Below are 22,416 nucleotides of genomic sequence, written 5' to 3' on the forward strand. Positions count from 1 at the left end.
ACATTACCACTAGAGAAAGATGCTGGCTCCATGAAGTAGTGAACCATAAAAGTATTAATGGAGGACCACGTTGTCCTCTTGCAAATGACTTCCAATGCTATGTGACAGAAAGCCACCCATGAAGTCAACACTCTTCTAGTTCCTGGAGAAACCAAACCTTGTGCCTTATACACCAATTGTATATCCACCACAATCCATGCCGCAATGGCTCTGTATGATGATTGCTTTCTTCTCTTCTTACCAGAGAAAGTAACAAAGAGATGATCAGAATCTCTAAACAAAGCCGTAACTTCTAGGTATGCTTAAACATATTATAAATTTGTTCTTCGTTTCGTTCTTTTTATTGTACACTCGACCCTTACATAAAACTAGGGCAGTTACGCAAACCTCTTCTGATGATAAGGGCAACATTTCCACTTTTCCTCCAAGTTTTACCGCTCTTAACTTGGGTGTTACAGAGTTAACCATTTATTCTAATTAAAACCAGATAATGCGAAATCTGGCACATCAGGACGTAACTTTCCCCAACTCTGCATTGCTTTACTCAGACCACTTAAAACAAAAAATCTGGCAGTTTCCCAGATCACATACGTGAATCAGCTTAGTGACCCCTGGGTCCATTTTAATTAATAATGTACTTCCCTTTACATCTTTGGCTTGTGTCTACGTAAGGGTAGCTTAATTAATCAGCATGACAAATAAGTCACTGGGGACTTGTACAAAATATAATAGTGCAGTAAGTTGTTGTTAAAGGGGGTCTCTGCATTCAAGTGACATGGCTTGTCATCTTCTTTTTGGAGAGTTAAAAGTGAACGTTTCAGCCTAAAAGTTTTTTTTTTTTTTTTTTTAGGTGGAACCTAGTGGGCCGAATCAGCCCTTGACTTATATCAGCTGCTGATGAACATTGAGCTTTATCATGCATTTTGGTGATTTAAAACATATTATGTATCTCTTTTCCAGTCCAGCTTGTAGATTTGTTTTTCCCATTTTTAACCCTGATGAAGGGGACATGTTCTGGCCCCTGAAACGCATTGGCTCTTTTATAAATCTTTGTATTTGATCACATGTTGGATTAAATTTGTATCTCGACTATTAACTCATGTTGTAGTAATTCAATCTTAGATCCATTTAGTAGCATTGCAAACCAAAGGAACTGTGGAAATCACTTGGTGTGTACAAGCTGCCAGCCCTGAATCCAGACAACCTGCTGTTCATATTGGGCATAGCAGAAATATAGACCTGAGAATTCAGTGCAGGAATGGTGGAACCCTTCATATTGGGTACAGCAGGTGAACAGGTGAACAGACCTTAGAACCCAGTGCAGAATGGTGGGAACCCTTTATAATGGGCACAGTAGGTGTACAGACCTAAGAACCCAGTGAAGGAATCGTAGGGACCCTTTGTATTGGGCAAAGCAGGTGCACAGACCTTAGAACTCAGTGAAGGAATGGTGGGAACCCTTTATATTGGGCATAGCAGGTGCAAAGACCTTAGAACCCAGTGCAGAATGGTGGAAACCCTTCATAATGGGCATAGTAGGTGTGCAGACCTTGGAACCCAGTGTAGGAACTGTACGAACCCTTCATAATGGGCACAGTAGGTGTACAGACCTTAGAACCCAGTGAAGGAATGGTGGAAACCTTTTATATTGGGCACAGCAGGTGTACAGACCTTAGAACCCAGTGAAGGAATGGTGAAAATCTTTCATATTGGCCACAGCAGGTGTACAATCCTTAGAACCCAGTGCAGAATTGTTGGAAATCAAAAAGTCAATATATGAATGGTACGAGCCCCTTTTGATGGCCACTGCTGGTGTCTAGACCCAAAACCTCAGCTCAGAGATCTCTCCAATAGTCCCGGAGACATAATAAGAATCTTAGGTGGCTTAACTCTCCATTACCCACTATCCACCAAGGATTGAAATCTCAGTTCAGGGTAGACCTTTTTTTAGACTTGGGTTAAATGCACCTGTGCCCATACTATGCACATGGAAAGCTTTTATATTAATATGTATAAATGTTAAATACATTAATATCCATAATCTGGGAGTAGATGCTGTTTAAAACAAGCCCTCACTAACATCTGTAGCTGCAGTCAGTGTGGGGAACGTCATCTTCTAAGTTCACAACTAAGGATGAACCATGGGTTTAGACCTAAAGAGGAACTGCAGTCTGCTCACATAATTTGTAATAAAAACATAATTGCCATTATGAAGCTTCCCTCCAACCACTTTGCATATTATTTTATATATACTGTGTTTCTGTACTTGCCAGATATGCTGCAGAAATCTCCCTCCATTAAGTCTGGCTGCTGCCATTTTAACTGTGGGCAGCTGAAGCTGCTGCCTGTTCACTTCCTGGATTTACACAGACACACAGAGGCACATATCCAGCTCTGCAGCTCTTATTGGCCCTTTTATGACTCTCCCCCCCTCCCTTCCTGGCAAACTCTCACGGGAGTGAGAGAGACAGCTGTGCACGATGTCAAAAAGCCTAGGCTTTATACCAGACAAGAAACATGAAGTGGGCTGTATAAGGTATTAACTGGCAGAAAAAAATGTTTTACTATCCAAAGTTAAAACAACAACAACAAGGGCAGAAGATTTAATAGATGGAAAGTTGGAAAAATGACCGAAGATTCGCTTTAAGATGCATTCTGTTTGACCTTTGTTCTGCTTGTTCTGTCAGATGGTAATAAAGTCATTTTTTTTGAACTTGTACCTACAGGTAAGCGCATAATAAGGCATACCTGTAGGTACAGTGATTATTTCCTATACTTGGGGTGTTTAGAAGATATTCACACTGGATCCAGCCGATGACGTCACCGGCGCATGCACTTTGATGGTCCGGCATACCGTTTCGGACCTTCAGAGCTCTGTGCTGGAGCCAAATTACGTCAACGCGGCCCTGGCCACTCATACAACTGGAGCCTGGGAACCTGGAAGGAATACTGGGGAAGATAGAAGCCCTGTCAGTGGTGAGGGCTATGTTCTAAGGTAAGTATTTAATAATGTGTTAGTAAACAATGCATACTAGCACATTATACCATTGCCTTGCAGGGGATTTGTTTTTTTTCAATGCTGCGTTTTACTACCGCTTTAAACACAGGACAGGGGCTCTGAGAGGGGTAAGCAAGGTGAGCTGAGCTGCAGAGAGAATGACTTGAAGGACTTCAGTGCTGTGAATATTGAGGATGGACTTCTCCACGGTACCTACAGCTACAGAGGTCAGTGGAGGCTTGTTTTAGGCCTCTTTCACACGGGCGGCTGTTAAAAGCATGTTTTATTTTGAAATTCCAAGACTCCAGGCACAGTGATCACTTGGAGTAGTACATTGCAGCGTTTACTTGCGTTTACATGCGGCTGCGTTTAGCTGCGTTGGAACGTTCTTGCCATTTCTGATGTGCTTCCTGTTGTTTTTCTTTCCTTGTTGCCGCTGCTATCCGCAGGAGAAATAGTACACTGCGATTACCTGCAGTTATGTGCAGATAGCTGCAATAAATCGGTCCTGCATTTGCTTACAGTTAAGACTATGTAATTATCGTAAGGTCATTTAAAGGTTACCTTTAGGCTTTAGGGGGTGTCTAGATGCTAAAGCTCTGGGCAAAGTTAAGAATATAAATAAAGGATAAGGATTAGGATATAAATCCACTTTGTGTGCCCCAAAGGCCTTCACAAATCCAGATATTATCTTGTAAATGTAGTAGTGACATAATCACTGTGCTGGACATAGCCTGTGCAAAGAGCAGAGCTGTAGGAGGGGCCCAGCAGGCTCCACCCACTACAGGGCTCCTGCAGAAAACTATATGAGAGGGTGAATGGAAGACCAGACTTTCTGCACAAGAAGAGAGAGCAGCAGTGACTGGTCTTTGTTACAGGAAGTCTCTCACTGGATTACTGCACAGATCTGGAATACATTTACAGTATCTCACAAAAGTGAGTACACCCCTCACATTTTTGTAAATATTTTATTCTATCACTTATTTTAGTGGAAGGTTAAGTGCTAAAGGCTCACGTATTGGGGGGGGGGGGGGGAAGTTTAGGTTAGGGAATGGTTTTAATATTTAAGCCAAAATTCACAGGTCCGGCTTCCTATTAGAAGATAATCTGTGAATAAATATATAAGGTTCTTAAGAACCTTTATTATTCTGTCTTAAATGTTCAAGTTATTAAGAATGTGATATTGATGACTAACTGCAGAGACTTTTTAGGAATAGAAAGGTCCAGTGTGAACCTAATGGGTAAAAACCTTGTGAGCTGCCACACTAAGCCTAAATGAACCTAAAATAAACACAGGTGATATAACTATAATCAGCTGCCCGCACTTTCCACACTTCCTCAGATTGTGATAATGCTATATATATAGATAGATATATATATATATATCTATATATATATCTATCTATATATATAGATATATAGATATATATATATCACACTGTGCAGCGCTGATATATATGGAAACAATACTAATATAAATATATGAATCCAATAAACACTATATATATATAACATAAATGTCTAAAGCATAACAACATATAAACACCATAAATAAAGTGCTTGTGCTCCGTGATATTGCACTCAGTCCTCAATGAGGTTATTAAACTAAACAGCAACAGTCCATATATATGAAAATAAAGTGCTCGTGCCCCGTGGCTTTCAAATAATCCTTGATAAGTGTTTGAACTAAACAGCAAAAGTCCATATTAACATCAACCATGTGATAATTGTGTCTTCATATGTTGTGCACACACAACCCCCACCGGGTGTGCCCTCACCTTAGGGGCTTACAAAATAAGCCTGTAATTGATAGCAATAGCCTGCAGAGATCCTCCTTTACTTCCTTTATCCTATGCAGGTTTATGGGACACTTGTGTGCAACTCAGGCCACCTGCTACTTCTGATAATAACCCAGCTCAGAGGTCACTATCTTCTGGTATGTTCAGAGACTCTCCTCATATACATCACATGCGAGAAATGACAGAGGCATGCAATAGCGTGATAACGTTTTTAATTTAATTTGAATTTTTTATTTTTAATTGAAAACAGAACTCCACATATAGACAACTAACGTTTCAACTAAATAAAAAACTAATTTTAAGGTGCTATAGTGCTGAGGGGTGATAGAGTCACCTGCAGGGGCGTTGGGAGGGTGTGGCTGGGGGGGCTGAAGCCCCGAATGTGACCCTGAAAAGCCCAGAGTCTCAGGCATGCAGCTCTCCATTGTTAGCCCTGAGCAGCGAGCGCCGGGACCGATCTGATCCTGAGAGTGTGGCCTAGTGCCATAGTGGGACCCGCCTTCTGGAGCCTGCAAAGCCTATGATGGACGTCCCACTGGTCCAATGGCGGGACCATGGGACGTGTGACATCCATCATAGGTGCTGCATGCTCCAGAAGGCGGGAGTTACAATGCGGCCGCCACGCCACATCCTCGCTCGGCGCTCAGGTTGGCCGCTCTCCTCTCCTCCTTGGCTCCTCCTCTGACACCTGACTGACTGACTACCTGGCTGCTGTGACACCGCACACCACGGCGGGGCTGAGGTAGGTCAGACAGTGAATGTAAATGTCATGGTATGTGGGTCAGGCAGGTCAGTGTAGGTAGGTCAGTGTAGGTAGGTCACTAACGTCAGTGTATGTAGGTCAGTGTACGTAAATGTCAGTGTATGTAGGTCAGGCAGGTCAGTGTAGGTAGGTCAGTGTAGGTAGGTCAGTGTAAGTAGGCTACTGTATGTAGGTCAGTGTAGGCAGGTCAGTGTATTTAGGCCACTACCATCAGTGTATGTAGGTCAGTGTAGGTAGGTCAGTGTATGTAGGTCACTACCATCAGTGTATGTAGGTCAGTGTAGGTAGGTCAGTGTATGTAAATGTCAGTGTATGTAGGTCAGGCAGGTCAGTGTAGGTAGGTCAGTGTAGGTAGGTCAGTGTATGTAGGTCAGTGTAGGTATGTCAGTGTATTTAGGCCACTACCGTCAGTGTAGGTAGGTCAGTGTATGTAGGTCAGTGTATATAGGTCACTATGTATGTAGGTCAGGTAGGTCAGTGCATGTAGGTCAGTGTATGTAGGTCAGGCAGGTCAGTGTAGGTAGGTCAGTGTAGGTAGGTCACTAACGTCAGTGTATGTAGGTCATTGTATGTAAATGTCAGTGTATGTAAATGTCAGTGTATGTAGGTCAGGCAGGTCAGTGTAGGTAGGTCAGTGTAGATAGGTCAGTGTAGGTAGGCCACCGTATGTAGGTCACTACCGTCAGTGTATGTTGGTCAGTGTACATAGGTCTGTGTATGTAGGTCACTACCATCAGTGTATGTAGGTCACTGTATGTAAGTCACTACCGTCAGTGTATGTAGGTCAGTGTAGGTAGGTCAGTGTATGTAAATGTCAGTGTATTTAGGTCAGGCAGATCAGTGTATGTAGGTCAGTGTAGGTAGGTCAGTGTATTTAGGCCACTACCATCAGTGTAGGTAGGTCAGTGTATGTAGGTCAGTGTATATAGGTCACTACCGTCAGTGTATGTAGGTCAGGTAGGTCAGTGCATGTAGGTCAGTGTATGTAGGTCAGGTAGATCAATGTATGTAGGTCAGGTAGGTCATGGCCCAGCCAAAAAAAAAGCCTGCGTCATGTACACCCCCCCCCCTTTTCCGGCCTTGGACTTCGGGCTGAAGCCCCTGGTCTTTTTGCCACCTAGCAACGCCCCTGGCCACCTGTGGTCCGGTTCTGCAGCCCCGGTTTGCACAGCGTTCCCCCTGTCCTGTGCCAGCTCTGCAACACTTCCTGCTACCTCTCTCATCAGCTGATCAAGCTCCTCCTACCGGTTTCGTCACAGTCCTCTGGGAATACTCAGTATTGTTGGTCCATATATATCAGCGCTGCACACTGTGTTATATATACAGTGTGAACCTACCAGCAGCTATTGATTAAAGAAGTCCTTACAGCAGAGCTGAAGAACAATGTCCATTCTACCTGAGGACACTAGACTAAATTAAAGCATGGCTAGCTTGGGAGAGGTCATATAGGGGAAAGCCTGCAGTTGTTATTTGGTCTAGTATCCATCCTACCTGAAGATGGGGCTATATATCCCATAAAGATTGTTCCTGTGTCCCTCAAAAAGAGGAATATGTAAACCATTTTTGCTAGTAAGATGTAAAGCAAGCCAAAAGAAATATGTTAAATTTCCAAGTTATCAACAATATGTTTTGCCAGTTCCTCTACCATTGCAATGGTCAGAAAGCCGCTTGTCTTTTTGTATCACACACATTATACAGCTTGGCGGAGGTTATTCATAGACTATTTACAGTAACACACATCAAAGAAATTTCTAGTGATGTTCTTTCAGATAGAACAGAAGGTGAGTTACATCTGAGGTTATGATGCCATTGACTGTGCACAGAAAGACGTCCTCAGTAGGCCTTGCTGCAAAAAGACTAAGGTAAAAAAACAAGCTTAAGAAAATAAACCACAACTTAAGAAAAATGGGGTACGGGAATTAAACAAATTAACATTTTAAAACTGGAAGTTCAACTTTTTTTTTTTATATTTTAAATGGTGTGAAGTTTAAGACATCTTGTTAGGTTTCCTTTGCTGAAGTCCAGAATATGTATATCAAAGGCACTGAATCTGAATTTTTGGTAGGTCATTGTCAAAGTAAGTCATATGGTATGTAGTAGCTCTGGTGAGGCCGTTCTTAACAAATATATGGAGTCCCTTATCTAGGGGACCCAAAGTTTAGGATCCAAAAGTCTATCCAGAGCACCAGACCAAAGATCTAAGATCAGGGTTTCTCAACCAGGATTCTATGGAACAATAGGGTTCCTCCAGAGGTTCCTTGAGCAATGTCTGCCTCTCAGATATGTTCCACTGACACCATTAATCTTTTTAGCTATCTGTAAGGGAGTAATTCTTCCCAATGACCACAAGTGTAAGGAGCATTCTTCCCACTGACTATCACATTCATGTACAATGAGTTGTAGATATAGTCATTTTTTTCAGGAGTTCCTTCCAATGCCGAAGTCCAGAAAATATATATAAAAAGCCCTGAATTTGAATTACTGGTAGGTTATGGTCGAAGTAAGTCAATTGAGTTCATTTGAGGTGCAGTATATCTGGTGAGGCTGCTCTCAACAAAAATAGGGTTCCTATATCTAGGAGACCCAAAGTTTAAGATCCAAAAGTCTATCCAGAGTACCAGATCAACGATTTAAGGTCAGGGGTTCTCAACTGGTTCTGTGGAACCCTAGGGTTCCTCCAGAGGTTGCTAGGGGTTCCTTGAGCAATGAGCCATTTCTGCCTCTTAGATAAGTTCCCACTGACACAATTGATTGATCGTTTTAGCTATCTGTAAGGGGGTAATTCTTCCCAATGACCACAAGTATAGGGAGCATTCTTCCCAGTGACCAACACGCTAATGTATGATGAGTTGAAGACATAGTAACTCTTCACAGGAGTTCCTCGAGCCCGGAAAGTTAATTCAAGGGTTCCTCTGTGTTGAAAAGTTTGGGAAAGGCTGTCTAACATCCTTTAATATTAATGGAAGGATTGCTCATCACAAGAAAACACAGCGCTGCCAACACTTTTCAAGGGTTCAGATATCCCTCCTTTTGTCAGGGCCTTTGGTATGCAACATGCTAATACTGCCAACACTGTATACCTGTACCAAAAACATCCTATTGAGCCCAGCTACACCATTCATAAGCCCCAATGAAGGGGGCGTGTCTGAACCCCCAAAACATGGGTTAGAAAATCTGTCCATCTGTTCATCCAATCCATCTGTTTTATGGTGGTGTGTTTCCCCTATGAGGTTCTAATCCTAATCCAATTTATTGAATATTAAAGCAAAACGAAGATTGGTTGAAACATTTTTAAACAGCAGGCACCTGTTAGAAGTGAAAATATCTTGATGTTACAAATTAATGTTGATGGCAGCATCGTGTTTTCAATGTTTTAACATTTTTTTTAGTTTTAGATTAACGAAGGGCTCTAAATAAATAAAATAGTAAAACAAAATAAAATAGTAAAACAAAATAAAATAGCATCAAATAAAATAAAATACAATAAAATGAATTCAGCTATAACAAATTAAAATAAGATAAAACAAAATAAAACAATGACACGTCTGTTGGGTTTTATTGCTATCTGGGCCTTACTTTCTTTTCAAGACAAAAAATGAGGGAAAAACTAAAGTTAAATGTTAAAAGGTTGATAGAGGTTCTAGTCTTACACTACCTTGCTAAAGACATTTTCTTTTCTTTTCATGTTACTGTTGAAAATTTACTCTCACTTCCAATATGGCGAAAGCATAACCAGGACAGGTACTGGGTGGAAACTTTAATGGCATCCCAGTCTTAGTCCGTAGGGTTAAATACTGAATCTAAATCTAAAGGAAAAAATCTAAAGAAAATTGTATAGTGTGTATCCATCTTTAGTCCATAGGGTTCAATACTGAGTTGGCCCACCCTTTGTAGCTATAACAGCTTCAACTCTTCTGGGAAGGTCGTCCACAAGGTTTAGGAGTGTGTTTATGGGAATGTTTGACCATTCTTCCAGAAGCACATTGGTGAGGTCAGGCACTGATGTTGGACGAGAAGGTCTGGCTTGCAGTCTCCGCTCTAATTCATCCCAAAGGTGTTCTGTCGGGTTGAGGTCAGGACTCAGACCTGTTCAGACCAGTCAAGTTCCTCAACTCCAAACTCACTCATCCATGTCTTTCTGGACCTTGCTTTGTGCACCGGTGCACAGTCATGTTGGAAGGGGCCATCCCCAAACTGTTCCCACAAAGTTGGGAGCATAAAATTGTCCAAAATGTCTTGGTAAGCTGACGCCTTAAGAGTTCCTATCAGTGGAACTAAGGGGCAAAGCCCAACCCTTGAAAAACAAATCATACACCATAATCTCCCCTCCACCAAATGTTTTAGACCAGTGCACAAAGCAAGGTCCTTAAAGATATGGATGAGTACGTTTGGGGCGGAGGAACTTGACTGGCCTGCACAGAGTCCTGACCTCAACCTGATAGAACATCTTTGGGATGAAGGAGACTGAAAGCCAGGCCTTCTAATCCCCATCAATGCCTGACCTCTCAAATGCGCTTCTGGAAGAATGGTCAAACATTCCCATAGACACACTCCTAAACCTTGTGGACAGCCTTCCCAGAAGTGTTGAAGCTGTTATATCTGCAAAGGGTGGGCCAACTCAATATTGAAATCTATGGACTAAAGATGGATACACACTATACAATTTTCTTTAGATTTTTTCCTTTAGATTTACCAGAACCATATAATAGAGGTCTAATCTAAACACTTTCAATTTGTATGCAATCAGGCAGGCCCATGCACTACAGTTAAAGGTAAATCTGAAGGAAACCTAACAACAAAAGTTATAGTGTGTATCCAGCTTAAGACTGGGATGCCATAAGGTTCATGTGCGTGTAAAGGCAAGTGTCCCAATACTTTTGGTAATATAGTGCACTTTAACCATTATTTTTATCTTTTCAGATTTTGTGTTTATGTGTGAAGTTTCCTCTTGTGATAGTTCACCTGGAAGCATGGGTCATTTTGAAATTAAAAACTTTTTTTTATTTTTTCACCTTTTTTTCACTTTCTGTCAGTGAATATTTTATAACATTTGTCTTCAACATTTTCTTTTTAAGACTATTTTACAAACAGAATATTATGTAAACTTTTTTTTCTATAATTTACAATTGTCAAAAACATGTTCATACCATCAGGACATTGTAGATTTTTTTTTTTTTTTTTTTTTTTTTTTTAGCTGAGCGCTGGCAATAATTAGGAGCAAACATGACACACCTGGAAAAAAAATTGCATCTGCTTTAAAAAACAAAAATGAATAGATCTGTAGATCTGGGAACATATGGAAAAAAAAACATTATGTATGGCCTTGGAATGGTAATTGAAAACTAACAATTGTAGCATATAAGAGAATAAGAGTAGAGGATATAGAAAATCGTGTTCGCAAAAACACTCTTTTTTTTTGTTATCAATAAAAATTAAATACTCAAAAAAAATATACCTTAGCCTTGAACTCTCATGTGTTAACAATATGTAAAAAGTCTTTAAAAAAAAACAAAAAACAGGAGGCATTTAGGTGAACAAAATAAAAATACAAATTATGTTTTTTTAATGTTTCTTTCATTTTTACTTGAATGCCTTTTGCCATCACTCGACAAAATTTTAAATATCAAATACAGTCAGAGTACAGAGAGCATGTAACAGCAAAAGGACTTGTAATGCAGGGGTGTCCTCGAGAACTCAGCAACCTATCATGGATAAAATTGTCAAGGCTAGCATTAGTCCGTCTACAGCTTACCTTTTCAAACTTAGGACGACTCACAAAGAATGGCGGATATTTTTTTTTTTCATCTATGTTACAAAATCATTAGCGAGAGATTTTTTTTTTGTGGAATTGGAAGTGGCGGTGGATGTGTGGAAAGTAAATTTTTTTTTTCTTCTTTTTTTTTTGTTCTGTACAAATAAGCTAATTTTATATTATAATTCTGATATATATGCTTATAAAAATATATAAATTCAAAATACTTAATACATACATAATACTTTTTACATTGATGGTCGTAACGGTTTCTCGTGTTGAGCGCAACGGGATGAGAGGAGGGTCGGGGGGGTAAGACAAGAGTGATGCAGGCTGCTTGCTTTAGACGGAACACCCCTGCCACATGTTGAATAGTTTTGGGATTGTCACATAACAATAGCCTTTATTTATAAACAATACATTTTGGAAGCTATAAATACAGCAATTTGTGAACCATTGGTAAGCCATTAAAAACGAACTGTAATTTTTAAGTCATTTTTTTTTTTTTTTGTCTTCAATGAATCGTTTTTGTTTTTTTTTTTCGGTACAGTAGGGTTTTTTCGGTGTTTAGAGTACAATGTCCTTTAGTCTCTTTACACCCACTGAGTCCTTTTCTCGACATTCTTGCAATAATGGATTGATTTCATGCATTACGTTTTCACTGTCCGCCCCCCTGGGCTCCGCGTCCAAAGGCCGAGACGGCCCGTTGCTCACGAACTGCTCCATTTCGCGGCTCCCGGCGCAGTGCATGATATTGTACGTCGCTGACGGCTTGGCCGGCGGGGGGCTCTTTAGGTGCAGGGGGGAAGTGATGGGGCTGACGGCCTCGCAGCCGTTTCCTGCTTCGCGGACGGCACCGTTGACCTTAGGGCTGCAGATAGGCAGGTCCACTGTCCTTTTCCCTTTCAAGGTCGCCCTGTCGTCGGCGGGGTGCTCGCTGCCGTCTTTGCCAAAAGTTGCAAAAGTTCTTTTTGTGTTGCAGTCCTCGAAGGATTCAGTGTCCACAGTGGTCGCTTCTATTGACAAGGCAATGACGTTCCTTCCGTGTTCGGGGGACTTGGCGCGGGCAGGGACGGGGACTCTGGGCATCCAGCACCTGTCGGAGTGACCCAGAATGCGACATTCTTCCCTGCAGTGAAATCCTTCATTCTGATCTGAACGAAGAAGAAGGGAAAAAAAAAAATTGAAATTAGTTTTTGATTTGGCATGCTGTATAATACACTGTAATTAACATTAGACAAAAAGCCGGAGCATTGTATGCCCCATATTTACAGTCATAATTAGACACCATAATTTGTACCCTTATTATATTTGCCTAAATGTGTCCTATTATTATGTGCAAGGGAAAGCAATTCTGTTGAGGGAATACATATATTTGATATGCAGTCAAAAGCCATTGGCTGAGTTACCAAGTTTTGCATCTCTGGCAGCGATGACACAAGCAATGAGTCCAGCTACCAATCAAGCGGGCGCTTATTGAATTACGGGACGGAGGAAAAGATTTGGATGATAAAGCGAGCCTGTCTTATGAATATGTACAGAAGCAGGACAAATGGCAATGAGTTTGCTACGCAGACATAAATAAATACCTTAATTGATTAAATAATAAATAAATAAATAAAAATAACTGGGCTGCTTTTAGGGCTAAAAGTTTCAGTGAAGTTCAAAGAAGTAGTAACCAAAAATAATCTAACCATTTTCACCAATCCCTCTAAAGCAGGGGTCTCAAACTGGCGGCCCTCCAGCTGTTACGGAACTACAAGTCCCGTCATTCCTCTGCCTATGGGAGTCATGCTTGTAACTGTCAGCCTTGCAATGCCTGATGGGAATTGTAGTTCTGCAACAGCTGGAGGGCCCCCAGTTTGAGACCTCTGCTCTAAAGCATGAGTCTCCAAGCTTTTTAGGGCCAGTTTATTGTCCTTCAGATTTTAGGAGGGCCGGTTCGTGGCCAGCGGGGGGGGGTGGGGGGCAGAAAATGTCAATGAGAATAAATATGGCCTCAGGGTTGGTGGTCAATAGGAGGAGGAATAGTGCCCAATTAGTAAGAGGAATTTGTATTGATGGAAGAAATAGTGCTCCGTTGTTGGTGTCAGTGGGAGAAATAGTGCCCCAAGGGCTAGATAACTAGCAAAGGGCCACAACAGGCCCTCGGGCCACAGTCTGGAGATCCCTGCTCTAAAGCATGGGTGCTCAACCTGTGGCCTTCCAGCTGTTGTAAAACTACAAGTCCCATGACGCATTGAAAGGCTGACAGTTACAAGCATGGCTCCCAAAGGAAGAGGCATGATGGGAATTGTAGTTCCGCAACAGCTGAAGGTCACAGGTTGAGCACCCATGCTCTAAAGCCAGGGCCATCTTTAAGATTGATTGGACCCTGGGCAAACATTTTCTTGGGCCCTCCCAAATTCACTTTTCAACTATTTGCGGGCAGTGCAGGCTCAAGGGGCAGCTGCTTTGGGCCCCACAACAATGACTGTGCCCCGGGGCAGCTGCCCCTTTTGCTCTGTGTTAAAGATGGCCCTGTCTAAAGCCTAATGCCGCGTACACACGAGCGGACTTTACGGCAGACTTTGCCCGGCGGACTTTTCGACGTACTTTACGACGGACTTTCTGAATGAATGGACTTGCCTACACACAATCCACCAAAGTCCGACGAATTCGTACGTGATGACGTACAACCGGACTAAAGCAAGGAAGTTCATAGCCAGTAGCCAATAGCTGCCCTAGCGTGGCTTTTTGTCCGTCGAACTAGCATACAGACGAGACTTTTCGACCGGATTGATTTAAAACATGTTTCAAATCTAAGTCCGTCCAACTTTTAAGCAAACAAAGTCCGCTGGAGCCCACACACGATCGAATTGTCCGACGAAATCCAGTACGCCGGACCAAGTCTGCCGTAAAATCCGCTTGTGTGTACGCATAACACTACCATTTTTTTTTTAGGACATGGCAACAATAAACATTGTCAGAACTTCTAGTTCTTCCTCATTCTACTAAAATTGTGTTTATTTCTGTGTCTCCATTGGATTGATTCATGACTGCTTGCCATGACAGGAAGTGAGGAAAAGACTTCAAAACTGTAAAAAAAGATGGCAATGTAAACCCAATAGAGACTCTAACTCTTCCACTCTCTAGCCAAAACAAAATAAAATACTGGATTTTGGCTTTAAAGTGAACCTGTGCTAGGGAAAAGGTGTAAGGTTGAGTTAAAAAGTTGGAGATGGGGAGATGTCTGTATGAACTTTGACTGTCTTCCTAGGTACCCTTCAACATAATTTGTAATTTGTAATGCAGCTTTTGGCTGGGCAGGATCAACATACAGCATTAAGAGCTCAGAGGGTGGGGTGTCTTCAAACTTGCCCTCAGAGGTCATCCCTTAACATAATTTGCTTTGTATCTATTGGTTGGACAGAACTCAGCATGTGCTATTGAGGGTTGATAGAACATGGCGTCTTTCTACATGCCCTCAGAGGTCCAAAAAAAAAAAAGTTAATCCATCAAATTAATTTGCAATGCATCTATTGTCTGGACATGATCAATATACAGTATTAAGGACCCACAAAGATAAAAAAAAAGGCCATCAATATAATTTTTAATGTGTCTATTGGTTGGACAGGATAAGCATGTAGTATTGAGAACTCTGCAGGCATGATGTCCTCCTACGTGGCCTCAGAGGTCAAAACAGCAGGTTACCCACCAACATAATTTACAATGCAGCTACTGGCTGGACAGAATCAGCAGGTAGTATTGAGGGCTCAGAGGGCATGGTGTCTTTCTACGTGCCCTCAGAGGTCTAAATAATAAGTCACTGTCCAACATAGCTTGCAATGCATCTATTAATTGGACAGGAGCAGCATGTAGGATTTGGAACTCAGAGGTCCAAATAACAGGTTAGCCATTAACATATTTTGCAATGCAACTATTGGCTGGACAGGATCAACATCGTAGTTTTGAGGTCTTAGTGGGTATGGCGTCTTCCTACATGTCCTCAGAGGTCCAAATAACAAGTCACCCATCAACATAATTTGCAATGCATCTATTGGTTAGATCGGCATGAAGGATTGAGGACTCAAAGGTCCAAAAAAAAGGTCATCCATCAAAGTAATTTGCAATACATCTATTGGGGGGACAGGATCAACATACAGTATTAAGGTCTCAGAGGGCATGGCATCTTCCTCAAAGGTCCAAGAAAACAGGTAACCCATCAATATAATTTTCAATGTATCTATTGGTTAGACAGGATCAGCATGTAATGTTGGGACCTTAGAAGGCATGATGTCCTCCTACATGCCCTCAAAGAACCAAATAACAAGTCGCCCATAATTTGCAATTTATCTATTACTTGGACAGGATCAGCACATAGTATTGGGGGCTCAGAGTACATGGTGCCTTCCTATGTGCCTTCAGAGGTCCAAAAAACAGGTCACCCGCAACAAAATTTGCAATGTATCAGTTGGACATGATCAGGACATAGTATTGAGGGCTTGGAAGGTATTCTTCCTACCTGCCCTCAAAGGACCAAATAACAAGTCACCCATAACTTGCAATGCATCTTTTAGTTGGGACAGGATCAGCACATAGTTTTGAGGGCCCAGAGGACATCATGTCATCCTACGTGTCCTCAGGAGGTCCAAAATGTGTCATCCATCAAAATAACTTACAATGCAACTACTTGCTGAAAAGGATCAGCATGTAGTTTGGAAGGTCCAAATACCAGGTCACCCATCAACATAATTTGCAAAGAATCTATTGACTGAACAGGATCAACATGTAGTAGGGCTCAGAGGACATGGTGCCTTACTATGTGCCTTATGGGGTCCAAAAAACAAGTCACCCTGCAACATAATTTGAAATGTATTGATTGGATCAGGACATAATATTGGGGGCTTGGAGGGTATGGCATCTTCCTACTTGCCCTCAAAGGTCCAAAAAACAATCCTCCCATCAACATAATTGGCAATGCATTTGGTTGGACAGGATTTGCACCCAGTACTGAGACTGAGGGATCGAGATGCACTACACGCACTTTTGGAAATGGATGCTTTCATTTGCAAACTTTGAAGTTTCCAAGGGCCCTCAAGAAAAGAATAGCAGAAACATATGGTATGTTTTCAGCACAGGTTCACTTTAAACAAATTAAATCTCTGGTTACGATTGGTAATTACACTTTTCAAAACAGAAAGTTCTTTGCATCCCCACTGCTAAAACATAATGATGTCTCCAAACAGCCGCCAACTACTCAGCTACTCAACTCATGGTTAGAGCCAATGAAAAACCTTACTATCACTTAAAGGAGCAAGTTAAAGGAAAACTAAGGCTCGGTTCACACTGGGACGACTTGGGATCCGACTTGTAAGCCCTCAAGTCGCCCCAGAAAGTGAATGGGAGCGTCTTAATAGACACTACTGAAGTCGCTCTGACTTCAGAGCGTACTCCCTGTACTACTTGGATCCGACTTGGTAGGCGACCTGTACCATAGAAATCAATGGAAGTAGCCTCCAAGTCGGATCTCTCTCTACAGTCAAGCGACTTTGCAGGGAAAAAATTTAGTTTGCCCAGGCAAACCCCTCCCTCCCAGAGAGCTGATTATCCTGTGATTGGCCACAGCCAAAGTCGCCTGGCCTGGAGGCGACTTGAAGTCGCGTTGTAATTTGCTAAAGTCGCGCTGAAGTCGCGCTGAAGTCGCGTTGAAGCCGCGTTGAAGTCGCCGTACAAAGCTGAAATCGTGTTGCCCCTGTGTGAACCGAGCCTAATAAAGTAATATTCCATATTTATCTACTCCCAATATTTATTGTTTATTTACAACTTTACAAAAAAAAAAAAAGAAAATGAATAATCGACACGCTTAAAAGACCTCTCACGGGTTAACCTGACCAGCCGGCCTGGTAACATCCATTGAGAACTCACTGCACAAATTTTCACGGCATGCTCAAAGTAGCCTATATACTCCAGGAAAAAAGGTGTCATAACCCATAAAGCAAATCTAACTGGAATAACCTTTTTTCATATGTGTAGATTAAATTTTTGCCAGCGGAAGGTCTTTGATCCCCTTTACAGGCCTCGTCTCGATGACAGCGTTCTCGAAGATGAGATCAAAAGGTTAGAAATGTGGAAAGATAGACCACATACATCACATCCGTATGCTCCAGGAGGGATTATTTTGCAGCTTCTGAAATGCGCAGCCCCCAGAATAATCACAAGCATTCTCCAGGACGTCAAAAGAATACATGCCTGCATAAAATTGAGGTTTTATTTGAAAGCCCTGCTCTGGTGATCTTTATGTGTCGCCTAAGTTTTCCCCAAAGGAAATTCTTCATAATCCATGAACTTGCCCAGCAGGTGACGGGGATCAAAACTCATCGAGTGTATAAAACAAAGCGAGGTTTGAACATCAGGGTACGGGAAATATTGTACAAGCGGGTTGATCAGATGACTTGGATGCAGTATTATAATAGGCAGCTTCAATAGAAAACATGAGCAACAAATAGAAAGAAAAAATAAGTCCAAAAGGTTTGCAAAGATCTTATTTAAAGGGAATATAGAGGGTAGAGGTGAGTGAGCCTAGGCACGCATGCCTGATAGATTGGACTGCATATGCCAACCAATCGCCAGGGCTTAGGGGAAGGCATTCAGGCTTCTGAAAATGCTATATAATGCCAATGTGGATTCTAAGGCTAAAATCCTGATATGTGGTGAATGTATAAGACAGTGTTCCTCAACTCCAGTCCTCAAGGCGCCCCAATGGGTCATGTTTTCAGCCCTTCCATTGTTTTATGCAAGTGATTTGATCAGTTTCACTACCTTAGTAATTACCACAGCCCTTTCATCTGAGGGAAATCCTGAAAACATGACCTGTTGGGGGCGGCTTGAGGACTAGAGTTGAGAAACACTGGTATAAGATGAACCCTGCAGAAGCAAGCATGGTATGTCTTCGTCCTACGTTATGACTTGGGGGAGGTTTTATATAGTCCTAACACACTCCTTTCCTGGGGTGACAACCCTGCTCCTCCTAGATACAGTACAGTTGTCACCTTAGGACAGGAAGTGTGCATCTGGCAGGATCACCAGGGAAAATAAAGAAGCAGAAAAAATAAAATAAAGAAAGAAAGTAAATTCAGCCTCCACATCTAAGGAAAGGTAAGCCACAATATATTACATTTTTATTCTTGGGTTTAGGCTTATTTAAAGCAGGGGTCTTTTCAGTACACGTGCATATCATATATTTTAAAAATATTTGTAGGCCGAAAAAAGAATTGCCTTACATCAGAGCCACCCCTTGCATCGGGGGGGCCCTCCATCAGAGTTCCCTCATACATTAGGGGTTAACCTTTACATCAGAGCCCTCCATACATCAGGGTCCTCATCAAAGTCCACCCTTACATCAGGGTCCTCATTAAAGTTTCCCCCTACATCAGGAAAACAGGTGTATAGGCGCTGCAACTTTCCTACATAAAAGCTCCGACCGGTGCTTAGACCTTGAGGCTGCTGACACCTCCAATGTAACAGAATAAGGAAAGGGATGGTCGGCACTCAGGATGACAACCAAAATGGCATTTCTTTATTAAATACATGTACAAAGCTGTAAAACAACCTACGCGTTTCAGACGTTAGTCCTTAGTCATGGCTGAGGACTAATGTCAGGGCTGACCCTTACATCAGGGTCCCCATGAGAGTTCCCCCCCCCATCAGGGTTAACCCTTACATCAGAGCCCCCTTACATCAGGGTTTCCATCAGAGACCATCTTTACATCCGGGTCCCCATCAGAATTTCCCCCTACATCAGGGTTCACCCTTACATCAGAGCCCCCTTTAAGTCAGGGTCCCTATCACAGTCCTTTCTTACAGTACATCAGGGTCTTCATCAGAGTTCTCCCTTACATCAGAGTCCCCCTTACATCAGGGTTCCCATCAGAGCCCCCCTTACATCAGAGTTCCCCTTTACGTCAGAATCGCCATCAGTCCTCCATTACATCAGGGTCTCCATCAGAGTCCCCCCCTTACATCAGGGTCCCCTGAAGATTCCACCCTTAGATCAGAGTCCCTATCAGAGTCCTCCCTTACATTAGGGTCCCCATCAGAGCCCACCCTTAAATCAACGTCCCAATTGGAGTTCCCCTCCTTATGAGGGTTCACCCTTATATCACGGTCCCCATTAAAGCCCTCCCCTTAAAACAGGGTCCCCATCAAAGTCAAACCTTACATCAGTGTCCCCATCAGAGTGCCCTTTACATCAGGGTCCCTATCAAAGTCTCCCGTTACTACAGGGTCCCCATCAAAGCCCTCCCTTTACTACAGGGTCCCCATCAAAGTCCCACCTTACATCAGGGTCCCCATCAGAGTGTCCTTTACACCAGGGTTCCCATCAAAGTCCCCCATTATTACAGGGTCCCCATCAAAGTCCCCTCTTACATCAGGGTCCCCATCAGTGCCCCCCTCTTCATTAGGTTTGACCCTTACATCCAGTCTCCCCTTACATTAAAAACAGAGACCAAAGGTAGCCTTTGTTGACCTTAATCCTCAATCAGTGTACATCGAGGATACGCCACTGACTCCAGCTATGGGCCGAATAAAATCTTGTAGCGGGCTGGATGTGACTCCATCAGAGTTCCCCTCCTTATCAGGGTTCACCCTTACATCAGGGTCCCCATCAGAGTCTCTTCTTACATCAGGGCTGACCCTTATATCAGGGTCCATATCAAAGCCCTCCCCTTACTATAGGGTCCCCATCAAAGTCCCACCTTACATCAGGGTCCCCAGCAGAGTCCCACCTTACATCAGAGTCCCCATCAGAGTGCCCTTTACATCAGAGTCCCCATCGAAGCCCTCCCTTTACTATAGGGTCCCCATCAAAGTCCCCCCTTACATCAGGGTCCCCATCAGAGTTCCCCTCTTCATCAGGTATCACCCTTACATCAGGGTGCCCACCAGAGGCTCCAGCTCGAGCTATGGGCCGAATAAAATCTTGTAGCGGGCTGGATGTGACCCGCGGGGCATAATTTGGAGACCCCACCCTTAAAGAAACCATGTACATGGACCTAACAATCGATGAATATTTAGTGGGCCTAAACAGCATCTGTCAGCAGCATGATTCACGCTGATCACATTCACATACACAGCTACAAAACTAAAAGAATGACAGCTTCTCTTTAAACGCACATCCCTTCTAATAACAATGCAATTGCGTGCTGTAGACTGCAGACGAGACTGTATCATCAAAAAAAAAAAAATCTTTAATCAAAAATTGTAACAAGTAAAAAAAAAAAAAAAAAAAGTCCAGCAAGCACAATTTTCCCATTAATATGAATTTTCCAGTCGACATAAAATATTGCTTTCAGAATGAAATGCTTCCTTTTTTTTTTTTATATTCTTATTTAAGCAATGAGACTATCTCTGTATAATTTGCATTTCAGTGAAGTGCACAGAAGCTTCTTTTTTTTTTATTTCACATTACGCTCTGCCCGATAAGGATCTTTTTGAAGGATTGTGAAGCTATATATTTGTGTGTTTAACCTGGGCCTTGCTAAATCCGCTCCGCCGTTCTAGCCACACATCAGGCAAAACTCATAAAAATTCACAGCACAATCTCCACTGCACCAAAAAAAAAAAAAAAAAAAATACAAGCGCCTTAGACTCGCAGGAAAACGGCGAGGTAGGGAAAAAAAAAAAAAAAAAAAAGCACTTTGGAGTGAAAGCTAAGATACTCATCACTTTTAAATCTGTACCTTCAACGTCTGATCTGCTACTGTGATAAAGTAGCTAGCTCTCTGACACAGCCGTCAAACATAAGCAAAAAAAAATATGAAGCTCTGTAAGCGTCTGTAAGTGTGTTGTAAGCATGCAAAGGTCCGTTGACCCATGCCTTGGTCTGCAGGGCCTGATAGGGGAATCTGCTGCATTTACACAATTTCTCGGCTTATTGGGGGGATATATATATATATATATAAATATATATATATATATAGCACAGATAAGATGAGGCTCAGAAGCATTACTGTCTGCCTTCGGTTTATGTTTTATTTACAGCCTTCTGAACAGTGACCTGTCTTTGGTAGAAGGGAGGATGAAGATGCTTTGACGGCTCCTAATGCGAGTGCTGAAAGCAAACAAGGCAGGGTGACAAGGCTTGGGGGGGGGGGGGGGGGGCAAGAAGATTTAAAGCTGAATTCCAAGCAGATAAAAATGACACAAATGAATGCAGCTCCATAATCGTTAAGGAAAAAAGAAGCCGTTGATAGAGTACAATATTGGGGGTACAGTGTTCGCCAGAACTACATCGGAAAAAGATTTGGAGGTACTTAATACGGATGATTGCAAAATGAGCAAACTGTGACCAGGCAGTAGGAAAAGAGGATAGATTTCTAAGATATATCACTAAGGGGCTCACCATCAGAGGAAGGAGGTCCTGATTCCTCTATATAGATCTTTATATCACTAGGGGGATCACCAGCAGGAGGAAAGAAGTCCTGATTCCTTCAAATAGATCTTTAGTTGTCACTATAGGGATCACCAGCAGGAGGAAGGAGGTCCTGATTCCTCTATATAGATCTTTATATCACTAGAGGAATCACCAGGAGAAGGAAGGAGGTCCTGATTCCTCTATATAGATCTTTATTTTACCCGAGGGATCACCAGCAGGAGGAAGAAGGTCCTGATTCCTCTATATAGATCTTTATATCACAAGAGGAATCACCAGGAGAAGGAGGAGGTCCTGATTCCTCTATATAGATCTTTATATCACTAGAGGGATCACAAGGAGGAGGAAGGAGGTCCCGATTCCTCTATATAGATCTTTATATCACTAGAGGGATCACCAGGAGGAAGGAGGTCCTGATTAATCTATATAGATCTTTATTTTAGCAGAGGGATCACCAGCTGGAGGAAGGAGTTCCAGATTCCTCTATATACAGTATATCTTTATATCACTAGAGGAATCTCCAGCTGGAGGAAGGAGGTCCTGATTCCTCTATATAGATCTTTATATCACTAGAGGGGACACCAGCAGGAGCAAGGAGGTCCTGATTCCTCTATATAGATCTTTATATCACTAGAGGGATCACCAGCAGGGGGAAGGAGTTCCAGATTCCTCTATATATATCTTTATATC

The 22,416-nt window shown here is 42.3% G+C and overlaps 1 protein-coding gene across 1 annotated transcript in view; it reads right to left on the reverse strand.

The window, feature by feature from the left end:
• Positions 1-11,085: 11,085 nt before the first annotated feature.
• Positions 11,086-22,416, reverse strand: part of PCDH19 (protocadherin 19) — a gene marked incomplete in the record, with an annotated part of 161,938 nt that continues 150,607 nt past the window's right edge. The window contains 1 exon segment of the mRNA XM_073598137.1: positions 11,086-12,468. Within this exon segment, the coding sequence (XP_073454238.1) occupies positions 11,880-12,468 (589 nt within the window).

Source organism: Aquarana catesbeiana, linkage group LG09 (genome assembly GCF_042186555.1).
Source record: "Aquarana catesbeiana isolate 2022-GZ linkage group LG09, ASM4218655v1, whole genome shotgun sequence".
Classification (NCBI taxonomy): domain Eukaryota; kingdom Metazoa; phylum Chordata; class Amphibia; order Anura; family Ranidae; genus Aquarana; species Aquarana catesbeiana.